A 13,745-nucleotide genomic window follows, 5' to 3' on the forward strand; every position below is an offset into this window, starting at 1 on the left:
GATCTTCTCACATTTAAGAGAAACCAAACCTAGTCTGAGAAAATTGCTTATTATCGATAATCATACGAGGTTAAATATCCAAATTCTAGCTATTAGAGTGTCATTGAAAGGGAAATTGGGCACTTAAGGAAACGGTATTCAGTCACTGATAAGTAAGAATTGATTCCAGACGGTTTAAAGGGATAATTAGTCTTTATTTTATGTGTAATTTTCCTGCAGTTATAAAGTTCTTCTTGTTTGGAAGAGTTTCTCGCCAATTCAGAAATTGTCCACCATTTTGAATGATAAATAGCATGTAAATTGATGCTTTCAATGTGGAAATTATAAATATTCCAACGACCATCTTCCTTTCAGCGCTATTATTGAAATTATCACAAATATAAATCATCTCTCTAGATGTCATTAAGCAGGATTGATTATCTCTGTGTGGTGAAGAAAGGGCTGATGTCATATTAAACGGGATGACAGATTTCAAGGGCGGATGTATTTTATAACGAGACGACAGAGTCAGAATAAATAGACATAACACGTCTGTACCTGTTTGGATGCTTACAGTTAAAAGATATGATTTCTCTAAGACAGGAAGAGAAGTGTGGTGGTGTGGCTATAGTCGTTCCAGACCAAATAATAGTCGTATCCCACTGAAAACACTAGGATTTTTCGGGATATAATAAAGAATTGACATTTATAGAGCTATCCATCTGATTTACCGACAGCTTGATGAATGCAGAGAGTAACAAAACTTTTACAACGCCATGTAGAGTAAAAGGACAAATAAGATAAATTTCAAAATGAGTTATACAATGTTATTCGCTTTCTAATTGGCCAAATTAATGAGTCGCGAAATGTACCATTAACTGATGCATGATATATATATATATATATATATATATATATATATATATATATATATATATATATATATATATATATATATATATATATATATATATATATATATGGTCGCACTTTATTATTTTCCCAGCTAAATGTTGCTGGAAGCAGATGTCATGTCTGTACATGCCAAAAACATATCATGATCTTTTCACGGATTGTTAGCATTCTCAACGAATGACCCCCATAGCCTGACGCATCGAGGACGTGCGAAAACCATGTTGTTTAAAGATGCAGTCAACGAAGTAGGTAAAGGTCTTGGGTTGATATTTCAGAAGGTCGTTGATGTTTAAACATTTGGCGAGAATACAATCTGAATAGTTTCTATCACTTATGATCTGTGTCAAAAGTGAGGTTTCGTTGTTGTCTAGTCCTTAAAACCTGTTACCCGCGCCGTGTATTATGGCATTCTTTTTCTATGACATCTGTTATTTAGCCCCAGTCACCAGCCGCTGCATATATAATTAGTTTTAAACCTGACATTCTTAACCATTCTCGTATATTTCGACTGAATAAATATAATTAAGACTAAAAACACCTTCTTTCTATTGTTCTGATTTTATTCAAAGTCATCTTATTGTTTCTATTTTTTTTTAAAAATTAATATTAAGCATGGATTTTATGACTCTTCTCAATGACTTTCCATTTATTTGATATGGAAGACTAACGAGAGAATTTTTTAGTTTCCACAATAATGTATATTTATATTGATTAAATGTAATGAAATTAATAGAACGAAATAAAGTGTGTTTTCACATTTCTTTTTGACATTCCTGTTTTCAAATGTTTGTAGAAAATAAACCTTCAAACAAGGAAAATTACGTTTGTGTTTAAAATCGTTTTATTTCTGCCATCCAAGAAGCCCCAAACCACAGATGTTCTTCTCAGTTTCGATATTTTTACGAGACTGTTTTATTAGTGGTGCCAATTTTTTTCTCTACGTCACATAACTAATCGTTAGAAATGTCAGATCAATTCCGAATGCGATAAAGATTTAGCAGATGTTTCACGTCTTCATTTATTCCTATTCTTTATCAGGTCAGATTAGACACAAGGTAATTAGCTTTGAATCTGTTTCATTAGCTTTACCCGTTACCAGGCGAAAGGATTTCTTGAAAGATTGTTTAATAGTGATTGATGCTACGGTGTTGTTGACTAAGCATGCGAACCTAAAAGAAGACAGGTAATTTACGCTATGGAGAACGTGTTCAAGGTGGGGTTATATAGTACTTAGTGTCAAGAGACTGAGATGGTGATATCACCGGAGAAAATTAAATCTTAATGAAAATGAGTTCGTATAGAATTCTACCTTAGACCCACGACAAGTCATGTCAGAGGAATCTGTCAGGCGAATCTCTGCAAGAAGGATTACCGAGTTTTCAGCGAATGGAGTTAAATTGTCAATAGTTCCGTCATCGTGTTCAAATATAGGTAATCGGGATAAAACAAACTGGAGAGAACGATCTCACTCTAATTAATTATCTTAGAAGCGATTCGATCTAAAAATATTTGTTTGCTCTTTGATTTAAGTTTGGCAATCTTCGCATTTCTACACTCTGCATCATGTTGTTTTTGTCAGTGTCTTTTGCCTGCAGAGACGAAATTATAAACTGGCCGATTAAAAATCCACACAGTTTCAATGGCATCATCTTTCCTTAGCGTGACATAGTACTGCTGAAAGAACTAAGACACCGCTCTCTATTATTTAATATTCTTATTGTAGACGAAACATTGTTGTGAAATATTGTATTCTTGCGGTTATGATCGTTAGGATTCGATTACTAGATGTTTCCTTCTATTCTTGAAAAATATGATTTTCCTATGATGTTTATTGTGAATTATTTCTTGGGTCACAGTGAACTATTATTAGTTTTAATTACAGAAGGTATGCTATGCTTCCTTTTCATAAAAATTGAGCCATTGTAAAAAGAAGGAACAAGACTTTTAAAAATTTAATAAACCTTTACAGCATGTGAGTATTTATCATGATCTATGATATTTGCAGAGTAAAACGTTTTGTCACGGAAATTAGCAATTTCGAGTAGCCGGATACTTCAGCAAGGCTTATACTGTATAATACGCTATATTATTTTTTAAAATTAAGAAATTGTGAAAGCGCCTGCAGCAACTTCTTCCGCCCATCTCTCTTTACTTTCACTTTAATATTAAATTCTGTTTACAGTAGTAAAGGACACAGTTCGCTATGAATTAGGTATACTTTATAATCGTCCTGGACAAGTAGTGGCTTATGCATGGGACAAAGTAGTGACTTAAAATGACTTTATGGGACAAGTATTTACTTAAAATGATTGCATGGGACAAGTATTGACTTAAAATGATTGCATGGGACAAGTATTGACTTAAAATGATTGAATATGATAAGTATTGGCTTAAAATGATTGTATGGGACAAGTATTTACTTAAAATGATTGTATAGGACAGGTATTGACTTAATATGATTGTATAGGACAAATATTGACTTAATATGATTGTATAGGACAAGTATTGACTTAATATGATTGTATGGGACAAGTATTTACTTAAAATTATTGTATAGGACAAGTATTGACTTAATATGATTGTATGGGACAAGTATTTACTTAAAATGATTGTATGGGACAAGTATTGACTTAAAATGATTGCATGGGACAAGTATTGACTTAATATAATTGTATGGGACAAGTATTTACTTAAAAGATTGCATGGGACAAGTATTGACTAACATATTACATTCATAAACTGATATTACAGTTTTTAGAATATCATTGTAATATTTTAAGAATATTACTATTTTTGCTAATACCGCCTGATTTGTATAAACCCAGAATTTACTTGATCATTGTAATATTCATTACAAGGTATAGCGTAGCAAGCTGTATCCAACTTCTGTATTTTAAAATAGGATATATATATTGTAATTAAAATGTAACCGGCTGTAAATATGACTCGGGAAAGACGGTGTTACAAAGCAACGGGCATGACTTTGTTTAATTGTAATTAATGCAAGTTCTAAGTGATATCACTAAGGCATTGATAAATCAAAGGTGTCTTGGTAGAGATTGAATAGTTGTAATGAGATGTGTAGCTATTTACTCCATCCTCAAAATCCGCTAGACGTTAACAAGGCAAGCCTGAAGAGCCTGAGGTGACCAAGCTTAGCTAACCGTTCAGTTTATTTCATTGTAGAAATGAGAACTAATTCATTCAAATGTACATGTCTAATGAAAAATGTGTCTAAACATCATGGGGTGTTATTCTAAAGTGATGTAATCTGACACAGATTTTTTTGTTGTTGCTGTCACTTCGTTATTTCTGTTCACTTTTCCATCCGACGTGTTCAAGTCTACAGTATTACGTATAGTTTGTAAAACTCTGGTCTTTGCTTTTCAGGGAATTCTTCTATATCCAGATGGAGAAGTACGCGCGACAGGCTTTGGCGGAAGGAATCAAGCACGCAGAGGAACTGGTGGTCACCCTAGATTCGGAACTATATAGAATCCTGAATCTTCATTACAATAGAAATAACCAAATAGAGGTGAGGTTTTCATTAGTAAAACGTACAATTACAAAATAAAATAAAAAATAATAAAATAAAAAATAAAATATAATTTTTTTAAAAAGAAGAAACAGAATAAATTAAACGTTTAGCAAGGTAAAAGGTTCAAAGAACATAATAGAAGGACCTAGGATAAACTTCAATATACAAAAAAATATGTTTGGTTAGATAATTCAGCTTATGAGAATGACGAACAATGGATCGCTCCAATTCAAATTTTGGGTAAAATTCTGTTGTGCATTACAGAATAGAAATATCAACAACTGAGATTATGCAAAAATTTCATGCAAATTGATTAAACAATATAGATTTATATATGGATGTATGCATCATTCAAGCACGTCAGGTATGTAACGTACGTACTCGCTTATAAGTCGAGTTTAACTGCAAACTAAACAGACCCAGATCTGCCGTCACATAATGAACCAGCAGATCTGGGTCTTTTCAGTTTGTTATGAGTAATCAGTACAACAAAACAACATAGACCCTTTAGTGCCGGTGCATTTACGAACTCAGATTCGGTCTTTGTTGCTAGCAGCTGGAGTCAAGTTATTGGCGAATTCGGTCTTTGTTGCTAGCAGCTGGAGTCAAGTTATTGGCGAACAGAATGAATTGTTTGGTATAATGCTTTCAATATATGCTGCGTTATTCTTTGCTTGTCGATTTTTTACTTGCTTAGGTATACAGTGTAAGAAACAAGGCTTAAGTATACAGAAGAGGAAACAAGGCTTAGGTGTACTGTGCTAGAGACAATGCTTGAGTGTATAGTCTTAGAGACAAGGCTTAAGTGCACATTATTATAGACAATGCTTAAGTATGCAGTGTTATGGAGACAAGTCTTGAGTGTACAGTGGTAGAGACAATTCTTAAGTGTACAGTGTTAGAGACAAGACTTAAGTATACAGTGGTAGAAACAAGGCTTAAGTGTGCAGTGCTAAAGACAATGCTTAAGTGTACATTGGAAAAGACAAGGTTTAAGTGTACAGTGGTAGAGACAATGCTTAAGTGTACAGTGTGAGAGACAAGGCTTAATTGTACAGTAGTAAAAACAAGGCTTAAGTGTACACTGCTAGAGACAATTCATAAGTGTACAGTGGTAGAGACAATAGTTAAGTGTACATTGGTAGAGGCAATTCTTAAGTGTACAGTGGTAGAAACAAGGGTTAAGTGTGCAGTGCTAAAGACAATGCTTAAGTATACAGTCTTAGAGACAAGGCTTAAGTGTTCAATGTTAGAAAAGATGGTTAAATATACAGTAGTAGATACAAGACTTAAGTGTACAGTGGTAGAGACAATGCTTAAGTGTACATTGGTAGAGGCAATTCTTAAGTGTACAGTGGTAGATACAAGGTTTAAGTGCACATTGAGAGAGATAATGTTTGAGTGTACAGTGGTAGAGAGAACGCTTAAGTGTACATTGGTAGAGATAATGCTTAAGTGTACAGTAATAGAGACAAGGCTTAAGTGTACAGTGGAAGAGACGAGGTTTAAGTGTACAAAGGTAGAGATATTGCTTAAGTGTATTCTTAGAGACAAGGCTTAAGTGTACAGTGGTAGAGACAAGGTTTAAGTGTACATTGTTAGAGATAATGCTTACGTATACAGTCGTAAATACAATACTTAAGATACAGTGTTTAAGACAATGTTTGAGTGTACAGTGTTAGAGAGAATGCTTAAGTGTACAGTGGTAGAGACAAAGTTCTTAGCATACTGGAAGTTTTCCTTTCAGTCAGTATATAGACGTTACTCATGTCATTGAAGTAATAAGCAGCTTGCAAACTCGTCAAATTATGCATCGTTCGTTTTTCTTAATCATCAAAATCAAACCAAAATGCTATAATCAAGAGATCGTTAACATTTATTTTTAATTCTAATGCATGTTTAAAAAAAGGGGGATGGGGTAGATAACTGTTGGCTTACTCTTCAGCTTATTTTTTGTTCAGCATCTATTGTTGTACGAGCTGTACGCACTCGAGGTTTCCCTCCATTACTTTTGCGAAACACTGATAAATATTTAATGATTGCACCGGAGTAGATTATCAATAATAAAAATTTCTGTTTAGATCGGAATGATGCAGAATTCTGTGTGTCAAAACAATGAGCTTTGGGTATAGATCAAAGATAAGGCATCTTCCAGAATGAGATGTGCTTTAAGATGTCTGTTCCGCTGTTATGGTTCCACCACAGTCCCAAAGATAATTTTACGACACACTTCCATAAAACATGCATCAATCATAGTTAGCGAAGAATCCATCAAACCGCTCTTTGAAAATGGTGTCTGCAAAAATCATAAATTAATTATTAATAACGTGCAACACTAAGAGATATTAAGAAACGACGTCCGCCCTTCTGATCGGCCGAGCTGTCAGGAACGACTTACGAGCGAAGAAGATACAATTAACTAATGCACATTTACTTCCAGATTATTAATATTGCCTCACATACTTCTGGGAATTGGATTTCAATTGTGAGAAAGTCGCCTAGTCGCCGTCAGAAAGGGTTTAGATATGGTGAAATCGCTTCTCTTCCTGACCAAATCTATTTTTCTTGTAGCAAGGGTCCCGTGGGACTCTGGACGATACATCAATGTTATTGTACCCAAATGAAGAAGGGCTGTTTCTCAGACATCTATTGTAGGGAGATAGGATCTCGAGGTAGCTCCATGAAAAAGCATCAAACAAGAGAAGAAAAGATTGTTCCCAACGCTAATGGGATTGGCAATTGGTACTGGAAAGATTGGGTGGTGTGCACAGGATGATGTAGTTAAAAAAAACAACTGAAATTGCGGGAATACGTACCTTGGGAATTTTAAAACAGAAAACAGAAAAGTAATGGCATCATAAATGTCACATATAGGAGACGCCTATCTTCGTCATTAGTCTTAATGCAGTCTTTAATTCAGAGATAATGTAGAGTTTCTTTTGTATCTGGAATCGAAAGCACCAGAAAAATGCAGAGTCTATCTTTTGTGCTTCAAAGAATTTTTCGATCCACACAAGTCATATCCCGTAGGAAATTAGAAGAAGAGTCAGAAAGAGCAGTGACATTATTTATCTACAATCAAACAAGAGTTAATAAGAAAATTTAATAATACAACGAGCAAAGAAGAACGAAAGCATATCGTCTTATCTCACGGGATATGGGACCAAAAGTGTTTAGATTCCTTTCGTTTCGGCAGCTTTACACTTACGTGACCGAATGCCAGTAGTGCGCTCGTATTAAAAAATGAAAAATGAAAACAGTTAGCAAGTTTTTGTCTATTTGATGTCGACATTAGCACGGTTTTAATAAAAAGGAAGGATAGTCAAAATGAGATTCCATATGAGACTGTAATGAATTGGATCTCATCGCGCTTCTTGAATTATATTTTCTGAATGTATGTTTGGCTGGAGACTTTGGAACAAAACGATTATTTGATTTTTATTGTATTTCGGGAACCACGAGAAACGAGTCAACAATAATTCCCCCGAACGAAATGTTATAAAAGCAGTTAAAAAAAAAAACTCGTATTAAAGCTAGTCAATATGTAAAATTTAGGCATAAGGAAAGAAACATCTCATAAATAAGACCTTTCAGTTTAGCATAGGTAGTAACACATATGATTACCTGTATTGAGAACCTCTTACTGAAATTCATAGACTCTATTTTTAGCATAATCAATTATACCTAAAAGTATGATAATACATATTCTTAACACTGGTCTTCTGACAAAAGTAGTTTGGACCATTCTGTTAATTTGATTCTAGCTACCGTCAAAACAGTATTGCGCCAATGCGGAAAACTATCGTCTACTGTAATCACCCGTGTAATTTGAGTATCAAGTAGTAAGAATATCAATTGACTTTCAGTTATTTTTCCAGGTACCTGACAATTTCCGTGTAGTGGTACAAACCACTCTCAGGGAATTCTTCAATGCTGTCAAGAATGGGAAAGACCAGGAACCTTCGTGGAAGAAGCCAGTTTACAAGGTGATCGCCCGTTTAGATGATGCACTTCCGGAATACTTTAAATCGCCTAACTGGATGGAGCAACTTGGAGACTCATAAATCCAAGGGTTTGCACGTCTATTTCTTGAAATGCATCAAACTGATCAAAGACTCGCGAGGAAATAATTTTTGCTTGTTAAAATTGCATTCCAATAATAGAAGACTTTTGTTTTACACGAGAAAGTGGACAATAATTGTTGAAGACGTTCGATATTATCAGATAAAGAAATACATATATAGAATATTTATCATATATAACCGTTGGTATAACATTCTTCTTATTTTGTGATTTTTTTTTGTTGTTGTTGCTGAAATTGCATGTACAGTGTACATAATATTTCTACAGTATTCTATTAGGTTCTTTGTTGCGACAGGTTTTAACTGTCTTCAGTCTCGTACTCTAGTAAAATGAGTGCAATTAATATTGTTAACTTCGAACCAGCAGCTTTAGTGGTTTTATTTTCCCCAAAGTGCAATTGACAAAATCCAGTATCAAACGAAAACCTACTGATATTTTAGCGATGTTAATAGTTTATTATTATTATTATTCAACGTATAATAGTTATGTGTACCATTTTTAATTACATGCCCTATTGCAATAGTGTTGCATTACAAACAACATCCTGTACAGATCTAATGGATGTTTAATTTGCTTTTAATTATTTTAAAAACACCCAAAGTCACGTAAAGTTTAAAAGATCTAAATGAAAACTTTGTCAGAAGTTAACTGTCTTTTTCTTTCTATGTGCCTCATTAGAGAATCCAAAAATTAGTATGTATGTATTTAGTCATAGTTTTCAAACGTTCGTTAAGGCACACATATTTTTGCAGAAATTAGTGAATGTTCGACCGATTCTTTTTTTTTTTTTGTTTTACTGTGAGATTTCAACATTTAAAGATTTCGCAGAGTAATTATCACTAGACGATGATGATGATGATGATGCTTATTATTATATTCATTATTATTATTATTATTATTATTATTATTATTATTATTATTATTATTATCCATTTTGTCTTGTCTGCGACGAATATGGGATAATAGGTCAGATAGCACAGTCTCAATGTCCCGTCAGCAAGGGACTATTTGTCGGCATTAGATTTCACTTGACAATTTTCAGAGGTTCACATTGTACAGACGTAAATTATAAGTATTTCTAAGTTCAGAGGTTAGATCTTTTGGCGTCACGAAAAGTGACATTTGAAAAGCTAAATTCCCTGCTTAATTCACATCCAGAATAGTTCACTATTTCCCTGTAATATAGATTCTTTAGGCCACTGAGTGCCTTTCGCACCCTTCCCTGTAAGACGCATTAAGTTAAGTTTTTATTTCAATTTTATTTAGTGTTGGTTCATTTTATCGTGGCCATAAGGTGACTGCCGTTCTTTCATATAACAACATCAACTACTATTACTACTACTACTACTACTACTACTGCTACTACTACTACTAATATTAAAACAGTGTCTTTTATCTTGAATAATTAATTTTTCCAGTATTTATTACTCATAACAAAAGGAAAATAATCACTCCCCTGTTCTTGAATTTTTATAACTTGTCGATATTTTTATACTCTTGATTATGCTAGAATCTACTTTCATATTCATCTACTCCATCTATTTCTTGTTTTCTTTTCATCTGTAATTTTACCATAACTCCATCACTAGGATTTTAATTAATGCAAATCACTATCGGACTCCATAGAAGGTACTTGATCAGTTCAGGTATTTGCATTGGATAGTTCACAAAGTCCTTCTAGCCTGCCTTGTTTGTTTTAGAAGTAAATTTATATTCCTAATAACTTGTATAAATTATTTCGGAAGAATTCATAAGATTAATTTTGACCATTTATATGAAAACGGATTTTGAGAAAATGACGGTAAGATAAAAGGAATGACCCGAGTAAACCAAATGTTTTTACTTACTGTCGGTCTAGCCCGGTGTAGCCTGTATGCAAGAATTATGGATACTGGTTTATTATTATCATGATCTCCATTATTATTATTATTATTATTATTACTAGTAGTAGTAGTAGTAGTAGCAGTAGTAGTAGTAGCAGTAGTAGTAGTAGTAGCAGTAGTAGTAGTCTTCGTATTAGTCCTCAAAACCAGACACTGTTTTATTTAGGCCGATTTATTAGAGGAGGGTCCGGTTTCCTGAAGTTTCACTTATTATTATTATTATTATTATGTTATCGACATTTTTCTAGTTGAGGTATATTAGTCATACAATACAATTGATTTTCAAGTGCCTTCGTATAAAACTCCCAGATAATTGTATCGCTAATTACTGATGATATTTGATGTTCTTTCTAATTTTAATGGAAAAGTGCATTATTTTGTTTAAATGTCTGTACATACTTATTTTTGTTTTTGTTGATGTATTTCATTTTCTAGTCAGTATTTGCCGGCATAAAATCGGAATGACTATTTTTAATTATTCGTAAGGAAGCTCTTTACTTGACAACATGTGTTTACGTGTGTTCATATACGGTAGACTGGCTGTCGAAATGAATGAAAGATAAACTCTATAAAGGAGGCAATAATTAAACATACATTTATCTAATAAGTAAATACATTATAAGAAAACTTCATGGATTAATGCCTCAAACTTTCCACATTCCACCTGCGGCAAAACAAATAAACAACAGTTTAAAAAATATATAAAATTGTAAACGAATATGCTTTACATAAAACGGGACAACAACGAAACATTTTGAAATTAATTCTTTCTTTTTATGATGGTATTATTTCACAGCGCTTTGTCGTTTTGTCCACGTTTTTATTTGAAGAGATGTTTCAGAAGAAAAGATAGATTGAGCGATTGATTTGTTTTTAACTGAACTTAAGTACATGAAAGGTTATTAAACACCGAGGCAAGTGGAGTAAGAGTCCTTGCCTAATATATACAAAGTTTTGTCCAAGCAAGATTCGAAGCTGCAACCGTCTGATTGTTTGCTTGGCATTCCAAACGCCGCTCCACTGTGGCTTTCAGAAGTGATGAAGTAATTTAAAACGTTTCGTTCCATTTTGTTCGTGTAGATTGAACATTCTTAATCTGTCATCGTATGTACATCTTACTGTGGACCATAGACATACACGTATCATACTTATATATCTTGACTAATTGCAATTATTTCGTGTTATATTTTTGTTTACCTTACTTTTGAAATTGATTTGTTCTATAAATGAATTATCGCAAAATAATATACACATGAAGTGAAATCCTATGTTTGACTAAGGCGATGTCCAGTCGCATTCTTTTTTAAAAAGTACAAAATATAAATATCAAAAAGTCATAACATTGTTGTTCTACAGAGTTCATATATTACACTATTTTACCTGTCTAAAACAATGTTTTTAATTATTTTAAAATAAATTGTGACCTATTCAGGACAAGAACTTAAGTTATCTTTGTAAATAAGAGAGAAGGGAGTGGGGCACCGTAACGTGCTTTTACGTTTTACTTTCTTGTTCATACTTGACGTTACCACCTGGATAGCTTAGACTGAAAGGTTGCCGTTAAAAAATCTAGTCAATGATTATCAGGTGAACACTTCAATTTTTGCACCTTATTTTTATTTTTTGTAATGTTTTCTTCATTTGTATAAAATGCTCACGATTTTTTGTTCAAATGTGCCATGATTTCATCGTTGCTGTCAGTTTCTTTCATATGATTTTAAGCCGAGTAGATTTTGCAAAAATATAAATATTTAAAAATAGTAAATATAAAATACAAAATGTAAATCAAAATATAATGTGACATAATCAAGTCTGATTTTCTTGTATCTAACTAATTTATGGATGCTAAAAAATATAAGCATTATATTATTAAGAATATTTTAAGCTAAGTTTGACCAATGATATCATCTCCTTCTGGTCAGCAACAATTATCTCTGACATGCTATCGGGGTTTCCAGGAATTTTACACATTAACTTACAGTACATGATTTTCACACAACACAACTTCTTTGTGTAATTTATTTTACACATATTATGCAGATATTATAATGTAATTTTACATTTGTAAAACATACGAAAATGTACTAACGTGATTTATTTTGACTCGGTACGGTAATTATGAAGAAAAACTTTCGACGAAGGCGACAGTTTGGAGCTGTTTGCAAATTTTTACTCATCAATGTCAGTATACTAATTTTTAAACCACATGATTCCTTTTGTATCTGTAACATAGAAATGAAACTTGTACTTGTATATTTTCTACAGGCACCTCAATTATACTGGTGTTACTTCTAGCTAAATATTGTTGCACGGTATCCATTGACCCCCATTTTAAGAAGAAGTAACGACTCAGATTTTTATACCATTTAAGTTTGTGTTGTCAATTAATTTTTAAAGACAATTGGAACATTTATTCCATGACGTACAGGGAATTTGAGTTTCTATTAATGCTAATTTCAAGTCAATTTTAAAAAGTTTACTTAAGAATAAGAATGAGAAACAGCTGAATATCCCGTGTATCGTAATACCAATTTTCACCTTCTAAAATATGTTTGAAGAGTCAGTTAAATAGCCCCAATGAATGGGTTCCTTGCTGCTCCATTGTTACCCCCCCCCCCTCCGGATTTCTAAAGCAGTGACTGGGGGCTTCAATAGGGAGTCGGACATGAAGTAGGTTCGATGGGTTTGGATACCGAACCCTGTAATATTTTTGTCCCCTTTTTAGTCCCCATGTATGACAATAGTACAATGCTGTTTAAATCTATAATTATCTTGTACAAGACATGAGATTTAGAATTGCAATGTAAATAGATTAGTTTACAATACTCATATTATTATTGGAAATCCACAACTTTTCGATTTGATTATCTTATATATTTGTCTATTTTACGTCCAGTTATATCCTAAATTAGCCGTGGTTTAGGCAACAGATTTTCGTATACATATTTTTATCAGAAAGTATTGTGTACTCCTTCTCTGGGGTATTTCTCCTTTACAGATCTGTATATGAATAGAACTTTTGAAATTTAGACGAATCACGTTATGTAAGATTTTTTCTTCAAATTTGTAAAAGCTAAGAGAAAAAAAATTATATCAGTGCAAAAGAAATAAAAAAATAAAGTATATAGTGTCGTTTGTTTTTAGACTCTTTTTGCTAAATTGAACAGGAGGTCACGCCTTAATGCATTTTCTAAATAGCAATAATGAAATCTGACAAGGCAAAAAGTCATGTTTGTTCCATCGAGAATGCACCCATTTGATTATTTAAAACACGTTTACTTCATTTTATTTTGCTGATGTATTGCAAATTAACAGGTGGCAGTTCTTTGTTTTGTTATCGTTGACCT

At 33.0% G+C, this 13,745-nt stretch overlaps 1 protein-coding gene across 2 annotated transcripts in view; it reads left to right on the plus strand.

Annotated features, from left to right (window-relative positions):
* Nucleotides 1-13,523, plus strand: part of LOC149808115 (uncharacterized) — a 30,131-nt gene extending 16,608 nt beyond the window's left edge. For both annotated transcript variants that reach the window (XM_089973528.1, XM_089973522.1), the window contains exons 4-5: nucleotides 4,285-4,429; nucleotides 8,311-13,523. In XM_089973528.1, the coding sequence (XP_089829654.1) occupies nucleotides 4,285-4,429; nucleotides 8,311-8,496 (331 nt within the window). In that variant the 3' untranslated portion in view covers nucleotides 8,497-13,523. The remainder of the gene's footprint in view (nucleotides 1-4,284; nucleotides 4,430-8,310) is intronic.
* The last annotated feature ends 222 nt before the right edge of the window (nucleotides 13,524-13,745 follow it).

The sequence above is a fragment of the Sinohyriopsis cumingii genome, chromosome 1, assembly GCF_028554795.1.
Source record: "Sinohyriopsis cumingii isolate HCF-2022 chromosome 1, ASM2855479v2, whole genome shotgun sequence".
Lineage (NCBI taxonomy): Eukaryota > Metazoa > Mollusca > Bivalvia > Unionida > Unionidae > Sinohyriopsis > Sinohyriopsis cumingii.